Source organism: Crocodylus porosus, unplaced genomic scaffold, assembly GCF_001723895.1.
Source record: "Crocodylus porosus isolate Cpor-Errol unplaced genomic scaffold, CroPor_comp1, whole genome shotgun sequence".
NCBI classification, from domain to species: domain Eukaryota; kingdom Metazoa; phylum Chordata; order Crocodylia; family Crocodylidae; genus Crocodylus; species Crocodylus porosus.
The window spans coordinates 17,146,725-17,166,842 of record NW_017728921.1 but is presented as its reverse complement, the minus strand read 5'-3'; the positions used below and the strand labels follow the sequence as shown (position 1 = coordinate 17,166,842).

Here is a 20,118-nt window from a genome sequence, read left to right as displayed (position 1 = left end):
CTCAGGTCCCTTCCGACCCTAGAAACTATGAAACTATAATTAACTCCATCATTGGATAGTACTGTTGAGGACAGTATTACCTTATGACAGAGTACTCTACTGTGCTGAAACACATGTGTAGATCATGACTGCGGGTGGGGCATAAATTGAACCTGGTCAGCCCAGCCAGCTGGGGTCTGCTCCACTCCAGCTCAAATTGCTGCTATCCCGGGCATTGTGTAGACGCGGTTGGAAGCAGTTGACTTCAGTGTGAACTGCTCTGGAGTTTATTGTGTTGCATTAATTGCATGTGTAGATATACCCAGTGTAAGGCAGGCTGCCCGTTTTCTGATGTCCCATTGCTAGGAAGATCGGAAAGGAGCCATTGGAAGGAACATGGTCTGGCATATCCAGGGAGAGGAGGTTTGATTCTCCTGGGATTTAATGTGAGAGCTCAGCTGAATGCAGCAGTGCAGAGGCATCTTTTGCTGCACTGGGATTCTACTTTTTGTTTTATTCTTCCTCGGGACTAAAAGGAGGATGGAGCATCGTAAGCAAAGGGACGTCTGGGTTCAGCAGTCTCACTTTCTGTTGCTAACCTTGACCCTAAAACTCTCTTGATATGCTTCCTTTTCTGCACAGGGAAATTATGTAAAAAGAAATCTTTCTGGCCACAGATGGAGCTACCATGAGTGAAGGATGAAGGCCATTGGCATAACTGTCAAGCATTCATGCTGTTTACTTGTCCACCTCAAATATTTTTAATTTTACCCATCTATTTCTGTGAAATAAACCTAGTCTTCTTTGTCTGGGGGATTTGCTGTAACATGGGTGTGGAAGGATTCACTTTGAGTTTTGACAGTGTAAGTGGTTGTTTAATTTTCAACTATTTTTTTCTGTTTTTAGCCACTTTGTTATTTGTTATCACAAAAGCCATCCAGTGAATTGTTTAACCATTTTCCAGATAGAGAAACTGAGCAAAAGAATAGAGGAGAGGCTTCTTGAAGGGTACTCTGCAGCCAAGTGTCAGAGGAGGGACTCAAACTAGGACACCTGTGTCCCAATCCAGCACCCTATCTTCTGCTCCTCAGTGCCTGTGGAAAGCTAGATCTTCAGCAGTGTTTGTGCTAAATCTGTGTCTGAATACTCAGAGTTCATAATTTCAAGCACTTCTCAAATAGTATCAGCAATGAAACCTAACAGCTGCACCTACTTTGCACCCCTAGTTATGGATTTAGGCATCTAGCTTTAAGCTTCAGGTTTAAGAATTCAGCTTCATTTGCCTGCAAGTGCAAGGTGTGTGCAACTCCTCTAAATGTTAATGAGGGAGATTTTGCCTTTGATTTTGGCTGGAAGGAGAAATCGGCTACTATCAGCCTAGTTTTCAGAGCCAGTTGCTAACTAGCATGTGAGAGCTCCCCCTTCTGATGAACTACTGCTCCTTCCCAGAGCTTCATCCACTGGTGCTGATGTCGCAAGTCATGAAGGCACATTGGGAAAGTAAAGAAAGGTGGCATTGTCCTTGAACCTTATGGAGACAAGAGGCAGATCTGAGGATTAGCTAATATTTGTAGTGCTTTGAACATCTAGCCCCAGTGCAAATGCCCAGTCCAAACTAGCCCCAGTGCAAATGCCCAGTTTTACAGGTGGGTCACCTAAATTGGGACGCTCCTTCCTGTACTGTGAACACTTGGTTTATTACTAGACCAAACAAGCAGCCATTTTTCATGCCAAGGTGGGAATTAAAGCACCCTGGGTGGAAGGAGAGCGGCTCTGAAAAACCTAAGTGATTTAAGAGCACAAAGCCTTTGTCTTGGGTACTTTATTTGCAACACTAAGCCCCTTAAGATTCCTAGCCATATGCTGTGGCTTAGGAAGTTTAGAAAAAGTTCCCCTGACTGAACTGGAAGGATGTGCCCATGGCTGCTGTGCTATCATAAAAGAATGTTTTCTGTGAAAGGGAGTACGTCCTGTCTCCTCAGCATTGCTGCATGGTTACTCACCTGTCTCCCTTCCCTGGAGAGCCTTTTCCCACATTTTGCCTTCCATCTTGAACAGATTTTTTCTGATATTTCTATGGCAGGGGAAGACTCTTAAGGTGTGACCAGTGAGAAACTTCCAATGTCATTTGTAATGCATTCAGATCTCTCTCACCTAAGCTACTACAACTTGATGACTCTGTAGTGTAAGTAGCCCTGTGACTGAGAGCAAATGGGCCTTCTCCACAGTTTCCTGAGACCACTGGGACTCTGTGTGCATACCTTGCAGCTCATAAAAGTACTATTTTTCTCACCTCAGTCAAGTTGCTAGCGTGTCCCAGCATGCATAGGTTGTGCCACTTTTATTGGGAGGCTTGATGTACCAAAAGATTAAACGGGGTAAATCATCCTAACAGGTTTGGCACTGGATGGTCACTACTTCTCCCCATCATTAATCGTGGACAGGACAATAAGAGGTAAAGGCAGAACAGTCCTGTGCACAAATAGCAAATACCAGGTTCCTGTAAATGGAGATGAGAAACACATCCCAGGTTCTTTCATATATGCCTGTTCCTGAGCTGCAGGGCTTGTTTGGCAATATTGTTGGGAGAGAGATTAAACAAGCTTTTGGGCTTTATATTCCCTTCCCTAGGTTTAGGAAAGAAGCAGATACAGCCTAAACTAAATAACAGGTAAAACAGTGACTTTTGTTTAAGCCCAGTATGTAAATTAAAATACTTAAAGAAGGGGAAGAAAGCAGTAGATCTGTGGAGCAAAGAAAAACTGCTGAAATAACAGAGAGAAAAGATTTGTTCGTTTAAACCAAACTGGGTGCATAAGAAGGGAAGGGAATTTACTACAGGGTTGTACTGTGGCATCTCTTAAGCAGTGTTCAGATATGGAGTGAGTGACAGGCTTTGCCCTCCTGGGTTTATAATGTAAGAGACAAGGCATGGTAGAGAAGACAAAAAGGTAGGCAGAGGGATGGATGAGGAAAAGTAGCAAAAGCCATGAGAGGATTCAGTTGTACATACGCTGCTCCTCACCAGCTTAGAACTGTAACTCCTAAGTGGGAGAAGGTACGGTGGTGGTTTTGGACTAAGAGGGGTAAGTGCAAAGATGCCGGTGGGGAAGCAGAAATAGGGTGGTGGAAACTGCCCTCCTTGGTAGAGGAGTCAGTATCACAGCAGGGTGTAAATTGGGCATCTGTACAAAGTTGGGCCTGCTCCAATACATTCTAATTAGCACCTAATTCAATAAATTAGAATTATTTAGCCTAATTGATTCATTAAAACACTCTAGCTGCCTCAGCATCACTTATATTCAGCGTCCCCACATTCCAAAATGGCGGCGGGGACGCTTTAACTAAAACTCATCAAATGAGCTTCAGTAAAAGCACCTCTGCTGCCTTTTTGAAGCACGAGACACTGTGTACATGAGATGCTGCAGGCATTTTAATTAGAGCAGCTTCCGAGAGCCACGCTAATTAAAACACACCATCCCTATCCTGGAGCATGTGTAAAGACACCCAAACAGTGAGTGAGCCAGGGCTCCTGTCCTGGCTTCAAAACTTGGGATAAAAATCTTGTGCTTGAAGTCATGGAGGCAATAGAGGGACTTTGGATGGGAGCTTCCAAAAGGCTAAGCATCAGCCTCTTTCTGCAAATAGGAACATTTACACTGGCTTCAGTGGGATGAGAGTTGGGCAAAGGATGGGATTTCCCAAAGCACTCAGCTTGTGGGAAATTGCACATGATGGTTTTGCTGGCAAGACATCAGTGGCCTTTAGTGTAGGAGAAACGTTCCTGCAAAGAGGGTCTGCTGCCCTGGAGATGCGTGAGCTGCATCCATGACAAATGAGGAGCTTCTGAAGAAAGCCCCGTGGGACAGTAACAGGGTTTTTCATAACAAGTCTCTGCCTCAGACACTTGATATTTCATCAGTAGTCTGTGCTTTTGATGCAGTCAGAGAGCTCTATGCATGCCCTATTCACGTATGTGGTAGTGACAATTGTGGGAAGTGGCACAGTCATGTGACAAACAGCATTTATGGGTAGTTCTGACTTGCTCCGGGGGCTCTGTCTGTGGTTTCAGACACCCACAATTTGCTCTGACATTGAGACTAATCCAATTCAAACAAATGCAATTTGGAGAAGTGGAATTTCCCAACTTCCCTGTACCCCTCCCTCCTATCGAATTGCTGCACTGATCCAAGGTGCTGGAGGATCATTTTTTGGCCTGGGATCAATAATTCAAGGTCTGCTATCTTGTGACTCGTCAGGGCTAGATGCAAGTTCCTTGTACTTTGAGAAAGAAAGGCAATCTCCCTAATAAGGCCTTTGCTTCTAGCCTTGGTATAGGATTTCTGAACTTGAAACCAGTGTCACATATAGAAAGTTATTCTTGGTAGTGTGGTGAGGGCTACTAATGTAAAAGGTTGTTTAGACTGGAAAATTAAATTGGTGCTAGTGTATGAGCTTGAGCGGTTGTTATAGCTAATGTGATGCTAAATGCTTACTGTAAACAGGGATTTTAGGCTTAACCATGACAAGCTGCTGTGATGATAAGTATGACTTCCCCTGTCTACTTCGACTGCTAAGACTTTCTTAACTTCCTTTCGCTGCAACTCGTTACAATTGTAATCAAACTTGATGTAATTTTTCTGGTGTTGACCAGTCTGTTTGTTTTAATTTTTCCTCTCCCTCTTAAAGCCCACGCATGATTCTTAGTAATAAGGGAGCCTAGCAGGGAAAGAGTAGACTAACAGTACCCAGGAGTGTTAGAAATGAGTCTGAACTAAACCAGATTGCTGGGCACAAGATACATTCTGGGATCCCCTGCTTTGTGACTGCCTAGTCCCATGGTAATGATGCTGTTTCCATTACTGATCATCTCAGGAACTTCTGCTTGCGGGTGACTGTTCTCTCAACATTTTGGTGGTTCTGACGCAGGAGTCCTAGTGAGAACCACCGATACAGTCACCTGAAATGATTGCCTACCAACTTCTCTCCCCAGTGCTCTCACAGAGGGAGTTGCCAATATTAACATCTGTCACTTAACCCTGCTTTAAGCTTATACATTATCTTCATGTTGTCACCCTTTAGATGCCTGTTTAACTTCCACCTATTGCAGCCCACCTCTCTAGGGAAACCATATTGTCCCCTGGGCTTCCTGCCTGACAGGGCCATGAAAAACTACAGATGTATGCCTGGTGTTGGGTGTCAGTGGTGTTTTGCAAGGAAAGTCATGGGAAGAGGGTCTTGTTGGGGGAAGGGGAGTCTTTTGTCCTATGATTTTCTAATATGGTGAGAGGAGGGCTGTGTGTGATGGTCTCCCCAGGGCACAGCCTGTCTTGGTGATTTATTTTTGCTTAGTGGCTAGAGCAGAGCTGATACTGCTGGTTCTCATTATGCTGGAGCAGAAGGAATTTAATTTAATGTCAACAGACTTGGGGGCGGGGACCTGGCCACTTGCTGATTTGCCTAATGTGGAAGGAAGTAGTAAAGTGTGGATAAATGGGAGTAGCACATGGCTAAGAGTCCCTGCCACATTACCTGCACCCAAGCATTCAGGAGAATCAAACAACAAAAGAGGAAACACCTTTTTTTCTTTAAAAAGTCTTCTCCTGCTGCCATCACATTGCCTTTTGCCAGATAACTCCTTTCTACCTATCCCAGTAGAGAGATCCTGTGTTGTCATTGGTGCTACAGAGGAAATATCTGAGCAGAAGTGGAGCCCTGTCTGACAGGGAGTCTCTTGCAGTCCTCTGGTGGTCCTGTCACCGCAGCTTCTGCTCTCTCCCCAGTGCCAGGTGGCATCATCAAGTCCAGCCCATGTTTCTGGGACCCACCCCAGTGCTTTTTGGTACTCTGTTGCTCCTTGCTGGGTAGCCATATATTGTGGATAACCTGCCTTGGGGTGTTGTACAGTGTTACTGGAGAACCACTGACGTGGGAAAGAAACAGGTCCCTGTGTTGTTACCAATGTATGTGTTTGGGTCCTACTTTTGAGCTCTTTGTCATACCTGGAAAAAAATTGGATCTCCATGGTTCTCTGCATCTTGAGGAAGGGAGGGAGGAGAGTTCTGCTTGATTATCCATGACAGGTCATTTAGCAGGGCATTCAAGTTCCATGAAAAATCTTGAGTCTCTTTGTGTGTTGATTCATTTGGATGCGAGTTGCTCCTTTCCCTTTCATTTGTCCTTTCTTTCTCTCCCTTCAGTGATTGCTCTCTGCTTCTCTCCCCAGTGCTCTGCTCCTACTTTGTGCACCCTCCAGAGGTTAAATGGCTTCATACGAATGTTCTTCTCTGTTGGCACCAACTGCATCCCTCTTCCGCGGTGCTGGCGGGAGGGGGGAGGATTCCACAAACAAGGACTGCTCAGTCAAGCCCCGCTTTCCAGGTCAGGGAAGCCAGCCAGGACTCTCTTTTCTCTTGCTGTCCAGGGGGACGTTGTGGTTTCAGAGGGAAAATGAACGTGACCATTACCCGAGTTCAAAAGTCATTGCCCTAAGCTGAGGACATCTTCCACAATTCTGTGTCGTGGAGGAGGTGGCTCTGGGCATATTTTCCCATCCTGAAGGAGCAGTAGGATGAGACTTTTGAATAAGGCAGGGTTAGGAAATGCCCATCTGAAAACAAAGCAGGAGGAGATGTGTCCTCTAGAGAATATGGGGATCTGGTTGTATTATTATAATGTTAAGCACATTAACGTGACCTGTTTAATTGAGAAGCCTGGCTTTGATTGACCAGGGTATCTCTTCTTGTGCACAAGCACAAGGGACTGGCATGAAGGAAGGAGTCACCTACACACACTGGCTGGCTGTCACCTACACATACTTGTCCCCCAGCTGGCTGGCTGCAAACAGTGTGCATCTCCTGAAGAGAGGGGCTGGAAGTGTCTATTGGAGAAGAACTTGCTCTGCCTGTGACCAGGGCTGTCTCTTTTCACTAAGATTGATATCTTAATGGCTCCCCTGGGAGGAAGGACATATTCATCCTAATGGGATAATGGAATAATATGAAGAGTATTTCAGCATTGAGCCAGGCCAGCTGGTGGCTACAGACGCAAATAACCAAAGGAAAACAAATTTGAGATGGTTCAGAGAGCAGCGCAATGCATGAGGAGAGATGGGGAGCATGACTTGTGTGTAAAGAAGAAAACAGACCATCCTATTTGACCATATCAGGGGTGTCTCATTCAATCCTGGAAAGGGCCAGATTCCATTTTTAATGATGTCGGTCAGCCGGCTACAAATGTAGGTTTGTGTTCTCTGAACCCAAACTACCCCGATGGACAGGGGAGGTTTGCATTGAGAGCAAAGGGGAAATCTAGTTGGTGAACTGAGACTTTAGTTACCATTATTTATGATTGTTTGTTCAGAACCTTATCAGCACTTAAGTATCATTCAGTGGGAAAATAGCCTCCACTTCAGCCCCAGGCCCAGTGCATTTTGTTTCTTTGCCTCATTCTTTCTCAGTTTCTCTTGTGTCTCCCCTCCCTAGCTAGTTCCAGTTCTGCATTCCCTACTGGCTTCCCACTTTAAATGAAATAGTTAATGCTTCCATTTAAGAAAGTATCATGATCGTGTCTTAGATGTAAGGCACTGGAAATTCTAAGTGGGGGAAATTCACTCTTCTCAGAGCCTTGGTTTTAGGCTGTCTGTAACCTCAGGCAGACAACGCTGAATCAGCTACATTACATTTGGAAAGGTTTCCTTAGCAACTCTAAGAGCTAGAAACTTACTTTTCTTGTTAAAAGAAAGCTGAGATCCTGTTGAATCTTGAATGTACCATGTTGGTCACATAGATTAAACTGGACATCTGCACAGTCTGACCCTCTGGATAATATGATTCTCTCAGGGCTTGTCTACACTGCTGTGGTGCTAAGTTCCAGCACTAAGACCCATGCATGCCCTGTCCACACCCTGTCTGCCCAAGACTATGCACACTCTCTAAACCCAGAAATGTATTGATGGGTCTGCTCTGGGCTCATCCCCCTGATCTCAGTCTCTAGTCTTCACTCCCCACTGGACCCAAAACGGCTGCAGCATCTGAGCACAGAGTAGCCTCATGGGTGAGCTTCAACGTTTGGAGCACATCAACAAGTGTAAGCGGGTAGGGCATGCTTAGGCTCCCCCAAGCCCTGGACTTGCCACCACAGCAGTGTAGATAAGCCCTTGATAACTTTCTCAGCTCAAATCCCCATGTGTGGTGATTCTAGATAATGTGTCACCTCCCGGACTTGCTTGTACCAGTTCTGTGCTTAGTGTCTTAACTGGTTAGACTCCAAGTACAGCTCTGTGGCATACATGTTACGCTAGACTCACATTACGGCACCTGAGAATTTTTCCTATAGTAAGGACAAGGTATTTAAGAAGACTTTGGTGATGTAAAATGCCAATGTACCCACCTTCAAGTTGTGGAGAGGCTAATCTTATCTGTTTACCTTCTCCCAGGAGTCTGTAGGCTTGGGCTCACTCCTGCCCTGGCTCTCATTTCTGCCTGAGTTAGCTCATGTCCTTATGAGCCAGCAGCCAGTCTTGTGCCCTCAGACGAAGTGCAGGGGGAGGGAAGGAACATGCTGCATTTTTATAGCAGGAGCTTCTTACCCTGTTCCTCATTTGCCTTTAATGTCAATAGCCAGTGCCACTTTCTTTCGAGGGGATTGCTCTGGGTGAAAGGCACACTGATGGGACTCACTCCACTGAAGAGTAATTTCTGGCACTGATAAAGCTGGAAGGAAGTCAGCATTACACATGTTATTGCCTGGCCTAGGAAAGCCTGGGAACCCTTTAAACACTTGGCTCAGAAATGGCCCTTTCCCTTTTATCTGAAAGCTTTTTGCTTTCCTGTTAAGTTAATTAAACTGCTATTTTGTCTTCCAGGTGCTCTCCTGCCAGCATCTAGTCTTTTTTGTCAGGCCGTGAGTTCAATAAGCATCACTTATGATGTCGGGCTTAGGTTAACTAATGTTTGCGTGCTGAATTCAGTTGCAGTCATCTGTTCAATTCCATGCGTTACTGCTGTGACAGCTGTGGTAGCCTTAAGCAACTAAAGACAAATGACATGTGTTAGGTGCCTTCCCTCATACGAATTTGGCTTTTAAAAGGTGTCATACTTTAAATGGTGTCATATTTAACCACTTAACAGGGAAGTTAACTCTGATTAATGGAAGGTATGAATTTAAAGTGGAATAGCTATTCCTGATTAAGACCCCATATGGATGCTTTTATGTTGGAACAAGAGTGCCTGTTCCTGAAATAGTTTAAACCACTTTGGAAGTAGCTTAGGTTATTTTAGAAGAGGGGCATCTGCACAGGGTATGAATCAGATGTGGTTATTCTAATGTAATTCCTTGTATGGACAAGCACTAAGAGAGAGTCAATGGTTTAGTTTTAATAGCCAGGAGCCTGGGAATTGGGGCTCCTGAGTATATGAACTCCCTGAGTGTTGACTAGTTCTTGAGAGTTAAATATTTATGGGTGGGCAATCAAAGGGGAGGGGTTTTAATCTGGACAGTCTACAAAAGAAGACTTCAAAATGTTCCAGGCAATCATCAAAAGTGGACCTCCATACACGAGTGCAGCTGGGGTAGCTTTTCCCTGCGTGCCTATTGGTATCCAAGGGGTTAAGTGACACTGCTGTGGCTTGCAGGATACAGATATCCAAGGGGGGCTACTTGCAGAGGGCAGTTTCTTATTGGTTCCAGGTTTCTTTGGTCACAGCTGAAGAGTCTTAGGAGCTGTCAGGGACCCCACTCTTCATTTCATGCAGTAAAAGGCAGGTCTGGGGCTAATGAGGTCTGTGATCTAATTATGGATAAGTTTTCTCTGAGGTTGCCCCTAAAACATGGTTTGACAATGATGATGTGGCACCTCTGTTTGTCCAAATGTCATCCACTGGACATCTGGTTCAGTAGACGGGTGCCTGATGAGGGTCTGTCATGTTGATGCCAAATGTTTGCTCCCTTTGTGGGTACTTATGCACCAAAATCATGTTAATTATTAATTGTCTTTTTTGATCAAATAAACAGATTGCCTTTGTTTAAGTCTCTCACTATAAGCCCTCTGATAAATTTTGTGGCTCTTCTCTGCAATCTTTTCCCAATTTTCCAATTGTTTGAATTGGACTTGGCATTGCTCTAGTATCAGTTTTATCAATGCTTCATGCAAAGGGAAAATTGCATCCTTATTCCTACTCATTACTCTCTTTTTTATATATATATCCAAGGATTGCATTAGCTCTTTTTGGCCACAGCATTGCACTGGGAGCTCATGTTGAGTTGCTTCTTCACTATCACTCCTAAATTCTTTTCACAGTTGCTGCTTTCCAGGATGCAACATTTTTTGTGGATCCCCTTCCTCCTAGATATATAACTTTGCATTTGGTGGTAATTAAATGTATTTTGTTTGAATCAGCCCAGCTTACCAAGTGATCCAGATCACTCAGCATGGGTGTCCTGCCCTCAGCCTTCATGTTGTCTGCAAATTGTATCAGCATTGAATTTATATTTACTTTCCAATAATTGCTGGACATGTTCAATAGCACTGGGTCTAGTACTGGTCTCTGTTTACTAAGCTAGAAACAGCTCTGATTGCTGATGATTCCTCACTGACAGCCATTTCTTGAGAGATATTATATATCTGTTTGAATATACTCTTTATTAATATTGTACATTGCTAACTTTTTAATCAAAATGTCTTGTATAAATTAAATGTCTTACAAAAGTCTGAGTATATTATCTCCCTAGTTTCCTTTTACCAATCAAAGTTGTAATCTCATCAAAAGGAAAAAATCAGGTTTCTTTGACAAGACTTATTTTCATAAAACTGTGTTGACTGGCATGAATTGTAGCCCTATATGTCCATTCTCTCTTAATTAAATCCCAGATCAGCTTTTCCATTATTTGCGTGGGATTGATGTCAAGCTAACCAGATGCGTAGCATTGCTTTAATAGTAATTGAAAAATGTCTCCTCTTTACAGTCTTTGACTCAGTGATTCAGTTTTATTCATTAAGGTGGTTTTAAACATGTATTGCTTTTGCCTTCTTGGCACTGTTCCTTTGTGCTTCTCGTTTAAAACCTCTTGGCTACTCCAGCATGTAATACACATATCTACTATCTAGCATGGAGTTGTCTGTTGAATTGTTGCTGGTATAGCATCTTGGAAATGGCTAAAACAGATTAAATTATTGTATAGGTTACACTAGATCAGGGATGCTTAACTAGCAGGCTGTGGGCCAGATCTAGCCCGTGAAGTTGAAAATCTGGTGGTGGGGGAGCAGTGGCAGCATTAATTGCCAATCCCCTGTTGCCAAATTTCTGGATTCCTGAGAAACCCCATGGGCTAGATAAAAGTGGCCCTGTGTGCTAGATTGAATCTGTGCATGGTTCCAACCTGGCACACGCACAGGGCCTGGCCCTCTGTGTGGGACCCCGTGTGGGATCTGGCCTGAGGGCCAGCCCTATGTTACTCATTGAGCCTTCAGGGCCAAAAGATGGGGCAGCATTGTGCTAGATGGATGTAAAGAACATTCACAGCATCTCAGATCTTCTCCTGAGTTGACTGATTTCCTTTTCATAATGGCACAGAATCCTTCTTGACTGATTTCTCAGGCTAATTCAGAATTTTGGGGTTGCCCTACCCACCATGGTCCATCTCAGTGGTTGTTAGGGAGCATGGACATCTTCAACATTAACAGGTCGTACAGTTTATCCTGCAAGACAACACGCTGTATGCTCAAATCCAAATTTATAACATTCCAGACTCCATGATCACTTTGGACCAAACAAGAGCTTCCCCTTTGAACTGAATATAAATGGGTACTAAGGGCTGAGAAATGCCTATTTCTGTTTGAAGCAGCAGAGGCTTCTGGACATGCTCACTCCACTCCAGGGAGTGAAATGGCACAGGTTTCAAGGGGCTTGGGTGGACTGCCAACCTGGAAATGTGTAGGGAGCAACTTGGGGAGTTTCCCTGTTATCTACTTTAACAGTATTGTTTGAGGTGACTCTGTTTCTACTAATTAGTCAAAAAATGCATGCAGCCAGAAACCCAGCGTTATATCAGAAGCAAACTGGGTCTAGGGAATCCAGCTCCCAATGTATATTGACTACTGCCCTGCTCCAAAACATACAGTACAACACTGGATTACTCCAGGAATTGGATTTCTTGGACATTTTCACTCATCCAGGTCAATAAAAAGGAACTGGCAGCTGTGTTGCTGAAAGCAGCTTTCTGAAAGTTCTTGTGATTGAGAGCAGTTCTTCCTATGTTACCTGCTTTAAACTTTGCTACAAAGGCATGTAAAAGCAGCTAGTTAAACTGGGTATTCAAGAGCCCCCTGCTGGTGGCAGAAAATAAATATTTGGCTTAAGAAGAGAAGAAAAAATGCTTTTACTCTGTTTCCTAAACTCACACAATGCTTCAGCAAATGCATTATTACTAGCAACTGTCAGCGTTGTACTGCTTTGGAGGACTGCTGTGACCTGTAAGATTATCCCCATTTTATGGACAGGAAGACTACGACAAACTTAACTTGCGACTGGCTCAAGGTCACTCAGTCAGAGTTAAAACCCTAAGCAGAGTTTCTAGATCTTGACCCTGAGCTAAGATGACTGCAGTATAGTACCCTTCACTCCATCCTGACTAACTTGACTAAATCTTTTGCACTCCAGAAGGATCATGTGATTTCCAGGATGATTATCTACTTGCCTCTCTGTTTGGCTCACTGTTTGGCTTTACTCTAGGCCAGTTTAGTTCATGAGATTTTACTTTTCTCTACGACATTTTTTTTTAATGGGGGTTATTCCACTCTGCCATGTCCCCTGTGGGTCCATGGCTTGTCTCATAACATCAGTTCCTCCCCATTTTGTAATGGGATAGATGGATCTCTCTGTCTCTCCTGTGTTCTTCTGTGCAATTTCTTGTTTCTCAGACACACATTCAGGAAATTTACTGTGCAATTTCTTGTTTCTCAGACACACATTCAGGAAATTTACTGTCTAAACTCAACATAGACATTCACATATAACAACTCTAAGTCTTTTCATCAACCTCGTTTTCTTTCTCCATGTTTCTTCCCTGTGTAACAAAACTGACCTTACAGTTGTATTGAAGGTCCAAAGTTTGGTTCTCAGGTGAATTTTGCTTTACTTCCAAGCTGATTTCAAGAGAGTAAAAACTACTTGTGCTTGCCAGTGTAGCACAGATCTCTCCCTTTCTACTATTGGACCTCCTGCTACTATAAGTGAAGCTCTCCACATCTTCAACGCATGAGTTATTCACATCTACAGGACTTTGTATTGCATTTACTCTCATTGATTCATTTTCTCTGATTGATCAACCTGATGTTTTTTGCTTGTTTTTCCAGGCTCTTGTCTTCTCAGTTATATCTTGCAATCTCTGGGCTATTAAACAGACATTGTTTAAGAAGGCTGGATCTCCAAGTGTTGTGTTTATCTAACCTGTACCTGTTTCTTTTTCTTAAGAACTGGGCTACTTGTTTTCCAGTCGATAGCTATAAGTAATAACAAGCACAACAGAAGTCACACTTGTTTCACATATCATGCCTGCATGTTAAATCCTCCAAAAGGGAGCCATGATGGACTCCCTTATCTTCACATCCAATATAAAAAGCCTTTCAAGATACTAGCCATCTTTTCCAGAATTCCAAAAGGTTCTGTTAGTTTCTGAAAGGCATCAAATGCCTTTTCAAAACCTATGAAGTTTGTATACAGTGATGACTACCACCGAATACTCTGCAAAATGATCATTTGTAGGGTAGCAGTATGCTCCAAACATAATTTCTATACCCTGGGGCCAATTACTTCATCTTTCAATTGGGTGCCCACTGCCCCTTTCTCCTCTCTAATAACTTTCTTGCCAGAATTTTGCTTGGTATTAAGAGAAGCATCTCTGGTTCTTAAAGTGTGAAAGACTGCCTTACTTCAGGAATTTAACAACAAGACCTTCCTTCTAGTCATACAAAGCACAACTTTTTTCTTCCTATATTATGCCAAACAGCTCGCTTCTACTAGTGCAGTCTAGCAAATGCTCAAATCATTTGTTGTGACAACTTATTTATAGAAAGTGCCTAAGTTTTGAGCTCTGGGCTTCCTGAACCCTTCTATGCAAAACAAATCCACCAGATTTATTCTTTTGTCCTTCTGATAAATTGTCCAAGAAATTCTCCCCTCCCACTCCAAACCCCACTGGTATATTCACATTGTCAAGTGTTCAGTGTTTTCCCTTTCTGTCTTTATTCCAATTTATTAACAATTTATACACAGTTTTTTTTTCCCAGCCCCCAGGATTTCAGCAACAAAAGTAACATTGAACTTTTGAGAGTGTAGTGGAGTCTCAGTGGTGAGATGTTTGCAGGAAGTTACCAGAATGATCAAGGAATTGAAGTTCTTAGATGTGAGATTATTAAAAGTGTTTGACTGCTTAGAACTGTAGTGATCTTACTGGATTTTGCTTTTCTAGGGAGGATGGAATATCACAAACAAAAATTTTGTAGAATTTTCAGCCTGATTATTTTGATGTTTGCAAAATGAGTCTGAGATTGGGAAACTTTGGAAGGGGATTAATTTGAAACCAGGAAAAAACTCTAGTGAGAAAATCTGGCACTATAAACAAAAGGACTCTTCAATAGCTTGGCTGGCATGAGTTAGGGCCTGCTACATCCTCTGAAGACTGTGAGCAGGATTGTTAGAGCTGGCTAAGCTCCAGGGCTTGGGGAGAGGGAAAAGTTACCTTAAATCAATCCTAGGGACTGCTGGCAACTCATTTGGTTCCTGGGGTATACGTACCAAAACTAAGCCTACATACCATGCTGACAGTGATCATTTCCAAGGTGCTACAGCCCTCCTTTTGCCTTCTAAGTGCCTCTGATCCTAGGAGAAGGCCAAGAATGGGTAACAGTCAGCTATGCCAGGATCATAACATGATTTCCCCCACCCAGAAACAGTTCTGGTTGTGGCTTTAGTTTACTTATGATAAAGATAAAGGCTGTGTGGAAGAACAAGAGCTGGGTTCAGATTTTGAAACTTCTGACACACAAGGATCAAGGACAACAAAAATTCCTTTTTTAAATACACAGGGAGTATGAAGAAGGCACCAGATAACGTGGGCCCCCTGCAGGATACCTTGGCAATCTAGTGATTGAACCAGAGGAAAAGGCAGACCTTTTTAACAATTTCTTTGCCTCCATTTTTTTGTGCAGGGACTGGGACATCACCCTCACCAGGATTCAGGATGGACCCAGGAGAGACTCCACCAGGCTTAGGGAACTTCTGGAGGGGCTGGACGTGTTCAAATCAGCAGGTCCAAATGCTCTCCACCCCAGGGTGCTGAGGGAATTGGCAAAGGTCATCATGGGGTCCCTGGCATGGCTTTACGAGCACTCATGGTGCTCTGCCCAGTTGCCAGATGACTGGAAGAAGGCCAGTGTGGTCCCCGTTTTCAAAAAAGGGAGAAGGGAGGACCCAGGCAACTATAGGCCTGTTAGTCTTACTTTGATCCTGGGGAAGCTCTTTGAGAAAATTATCCAGGAGCACCAGGGGGCATGATGCTCAGGGGCAGCCAGCATGGTTTCATTAGAGGCAGGTCCTGTCAGACCAACCTGGTTGCCTTCTATGAACAGGTCACAAAATCATTGGACACAGGTGTCACGGTGGATGTAGTCTTTCTGGACTTCAGGAAGGCCTTTGACACTGTCTCCCACCCCATTATCATTAAAAAGCTAGGCGACTGTGGCACTGATGCCTACACAGTCAGATGGGTTGCAAATTGACTGAGGGACTGCACCCAGAGAGTGGTGGTTGATGGGTCATATTCAGCCTGGAGGGATGTGGACAGTAGAGTCCCCCAGGGCTCGGTCCTCAGGCCCGCACCGTTCAATTTCTTTACTGGCGATCTGGACAAGGGGGTGAAAAGCACCCTGTTTAAATTCATTGACAACACCAAGATTTGGGGCAAGGAGGGCATGCTAGAAGGGAGGGACAAAATACAACTGGGTCTGGACAGGTTACAGGAGTGGGCAAATTGGAATAGGATGGGATTCAGTACTAACAAATGCAGGGTACTGCACTTGGGCAGTAAGAACCAGCAGCATACCTACAGGCTGGGGACCTCCCTTCTCATAAGCAGTGACAGAAAGAGATCTTGGAGTCATCACTGATTTCAAAATGAACATGGGCCACCAATATAAGGACACGGTCAGTAAGGCTAACTGCACCTTGTCACATATCCACAGATGCATCACAAGCAGGGCCAAGGGGGTGATCCTCCCCCTCTGTGAGACACTGGTCAGGCCATAGCTGGAGTATTGTGTCCAGTTATGGGCACTGCACTTTAGGAGGGATGTGGACAGCATGGAGAGGGTCCAGAGGAGGGCCACCCGCGTGATCAGGGGGCAGCAGGGCAGACCCTATGAGGAGAGGCTACGGGACCTCAACAATATACAGCAGAGGGGCCAATTTAAAATGGACAGAAAACAATTCCCCCCTATGGCAACATCCCACAGAACTTCCCTAGGGTGGATAAAAGAACCAAACAAGGGCAAGGTGGAAGCTGTTTAGCCTTGATTAATTAAACACTTCTCTAATTCCTCTGACAACTTTTCCTTTGCTAATTCATCCACCTTTTTTACATCTGGAATACTTTGGATCATAAATTAGTTGTAAGAGTTTTCACTGCTGGATGGGAAGTAAGAGGGGGTCTTTTGGCCCCAGATATTTCTCATTAATGTTATTAATAACAAGAGGCTTGTGAGATCAGGGAGTAGTGCTGTGGCACAGGTGCCTGTTAATGCTTTAGCTGCTCTAGAAAGACCTTTGTGATCAACATCAGGGAATGACAGTGAAGGAAATCGTCAGGAAACGTGATGTACGTGCTAACAGCAGGAGCCGGGAGGAAGACATGCATTCCTTGGAGAACGTACACACGTAATAATTATGCAGGAAAGCAGAATTCTGCTTTATAACGCAAGCCTGCCTCCTAGCCCTGACCTGTGGCCATGTTCAGCCTTCATTCCTGTCTTGAGTTACAGTGGAAAGATTTTGCTTGTTTGTTTGAACCAGTCCTTGGGTCTTTCCCAGTCTTGGCCTAAATCCTGGATTTGCTTGGCTTGTAATTTCATTCTGTCTCTCAGAGTCCAGTGTGCCTCTAAGTTTTATACCAGGGACATAAATGTGGAGCTGTCTGGGAATAATCTTCATAGCTTGTGTTGCATGCCTATAGGGGTACAGGCAGCTGCTGGGAACAGAGTCCTACAGGAATTGACTCTGGACTGTTTTTACCAAGATCCAGTTACAGCACAGGGATGCTGTCGGACTCCTCACTCTGGGTAATGTGGTGAGGTGATTGCTGGGAAGATTGCAGCCAGGTGGGTACCCAGTTTCTTACTCTGGAACCTAGCATCTCCAGGCTTTTACTTCTGGACTAGTCCTATCACAGACACCCCTGACATCCATCTGTTTAATAAAAATGAAATGTTAAAAAACACATGCATCTTTTAGAATGTACTGTACAGTCATTATAACATCCATTCTTGGGTTGGCTGTCTTCATCTGAGCAGCTTATCACAGCAATCTGCACTGTCAGAAGGTTTAGTTATTGCACAGAATTCACCAGTTTTAGATGGTTTGGGTGATGCAGAACCTTGGTAAAGGCTGAATTTTAGACTTGGGATAAGGTATAAGATCTGGATTGGACGGTGTAAATCTGATTTCTCTCTAGGACAGATTGAGTTGGAATGTTCAAATTTGCATCCAGGCTCTCTCTCTGTCCCTCTGGGATATGCCTTATTAGCTTGCCTTGTTGCTGAATTTAGTGCTTTGGAAGTTTGTTTTGCTGGCTGGAATGTTCCTTTATCCACACACACTCCTAAAAAAATAACCTGATCTCCCTCCATTCTTATTATGACTTTGTGCCTTGTCATTTCCTATTCAATGCTGCCTTGGCTCTATTGATGCTGAGTTGCTGATTTGGTGCACAGGAAATGTATTGCATTGTTTTTTCAGGTTTCTTCTGTTCATGAATGTGTTTTTTTCAGGAGCTTCAACTTCATTGCGCTTAAGTCCATTTCCTACACACAGTACAATTCAAATGAGGCTAAATGACAAACAAACAGGCCACCAAAAGAAGTCATTAGAAGTTCATGCTAAGAATAGAAGAACTTGAAGAGTTCAGCTATGTGACCTCCTTCAGGAATTGAATACAATATAGACCTGCTGCTGTTTTTTCTTTTTTTGTTTGCAGTGTAGACAGAAAAAAACATGGTGAATTCCAAAACAAGGCCAGGCCCTTCTGCTTGTTCCCAGCGCTCCTGGAACAACAATGCTAAAGAATATTTTGGCTGTTAGCTGAAATCTGGGCACTGACATGCAAATGAGCTATGCAACGGTCCTTTAATTTTCCTTGCAGTTTCAGCTTGGTATATGATTGATTTTCTGTTGGACAGTGCTTATAAATGCCTACCGTCTTTTCCCCCATAAAGTAGATGAAGTTATCTACTACATGCAGCCATTACAGCCTGGCTAGTAGAGCATGTTAGGATTTTCAGGTGAAAGCTGCTTTATCAGTGTCAGTCACTCTTTTGTTGGTGAAACAAAAATATGTCCTCCAAAAAAGCTGGTTAAAAGCTAATGATATTCAGGTACTGGTAACCGGTGTTGCCAAGTCTGCTTGGCCACACAAGTGGAATTGAGCTTGTTTTTTGTTGGGTTTTTAAAAGTTTTTTTAAGTTTCTATTTGAAATGGATTGGGCTTGTTTTTAAAGGCAGTGACGCTTTTTCTTCTCATGAAACTTGGCAACACTGGTGGTAACTTAGGATTTTAACAGAAATTCTTAGATAAATGAGATATTGTACTAACTAGTAACAGTCTAGATGTATTCCTAATTTTAAAACTGTTTTGTCACCTTTTCTTTTGCACCATAACATTTTCTTCATTATAGATCTTTAAAAAAATCCCTAAAAGACTAGAGGATTAGTTATGAGCATCTCTGTGTCTTGCCTAAGTATTTTTCCACTTCCTAAGTAAACATCAAATCGGTGCATCTGCCCCTCCAGTATACTTTGCATATAAGGTATTACTGCAACATTTTTGGATAAAGAAGTGCATTTGGGGACAAAAAGTAAAGACTGTTTCCCAGTAGCATTTTGAAATGCCAGATTATTCCTGGATTCTTGCTGTTTAAAGTTAAATATTAGTCACTCTTCCCTGACAGACTTTGATTTAAGAGGCTTAATATTTAACTTGAAAGCCCTGGCAATCACAAACATTAAGTGCTGTGTGTTGCCATGTTCTGGAGATGTGCAAAGCAGACTCTCAAAATCATGATTTTGATTTATTTAGGTGTGTGTAAACAGTCTCTAGGCTCACTAACCTGTTTCTGCATTGGAACAAAATACATGCACGTTATTCATTTCACAGTAATACCTAGAAATGGAAAACTGTGGCCATTAGCTACTGACTGTAGTGAGAATAATAGGGTTGAAACAGGATGGCTTTCTGGTATTCACTGAAGGACTGATCCTTTCTTCATACCCAGTGTTCCTTGTCTCAGATTAGTGTCTAAATGGAGATTGGTTCATTGCCTCCTCCTTTTGTTTGATCTGTCCTTTGTGTGGCAGATTGATTCTCTCTGGTTCTGGGATGATTTTCCAGTGATAATATAGGGCTCAAAGCCAAGCTGAGAGGACTGGGTTAATCATTACTGTGCCTGGCTCCTGCAAAGTGTCTTACTGCAACTGAAAACGGACCCACGTTATGGAAACCAGGACGTGTTACGTAAAGCACAAACGTGTGAACATGTTCCTTTAGCTCCCTGTCCTGCTGCCGCTGCGCCTACTGGCTAGCAGGGCTGAAGGGCCTCAGTGGGAGATAAGGCCGAATGCCCCCCTGGGCAGCAAAGGCAGGGCTCGCCTTTCCCAAGGGATTCTAGGAAAGCTAAGGGCCCCGTGTGATGGGGCTTGGCCAGAGCAGTGGGAGCCTCTCGGGACTTGTCCGGGTCCAGCCCGGGGTGGCTGCGGCCAAGTGGCAGCTGGGCCGTGGAGGGAGGCTGGGACGTGGCCATCAGACCTTTGGACACCTGCCCTGGCCCGGGCCCCAGAACGGGCAGCCTCAGCTGGCCCTCTGAGGCAGGGGTAT

At 43.8% G+C, this 20,118-nt stretch overlaps 1 protein-coding gene across 1 annotated transcript in view; it reads left to right on the top strand.

The window, feature by feature from the left end:
• The first annotated feature begins 8,030 nt into the window (after nucleotides 1–8,030).
• The window catches only part of UPB1 (beta-ureidopropionase 1), a 43,032-nt gene continuing 30,944 nt past the window's right edge, over nucleotides 8,031–20,118 (top strand). The window contains exon 1 of the mRNA XM_019539401.1: nucleotides 8,031–8,067. Coding sequence (XP_019394946.1) covers nucleotides 8,031–8,067 — 37 coding nt within the window. The remainder of the gene's footprint in view (nucleotides 8,068–20,118) is intronic.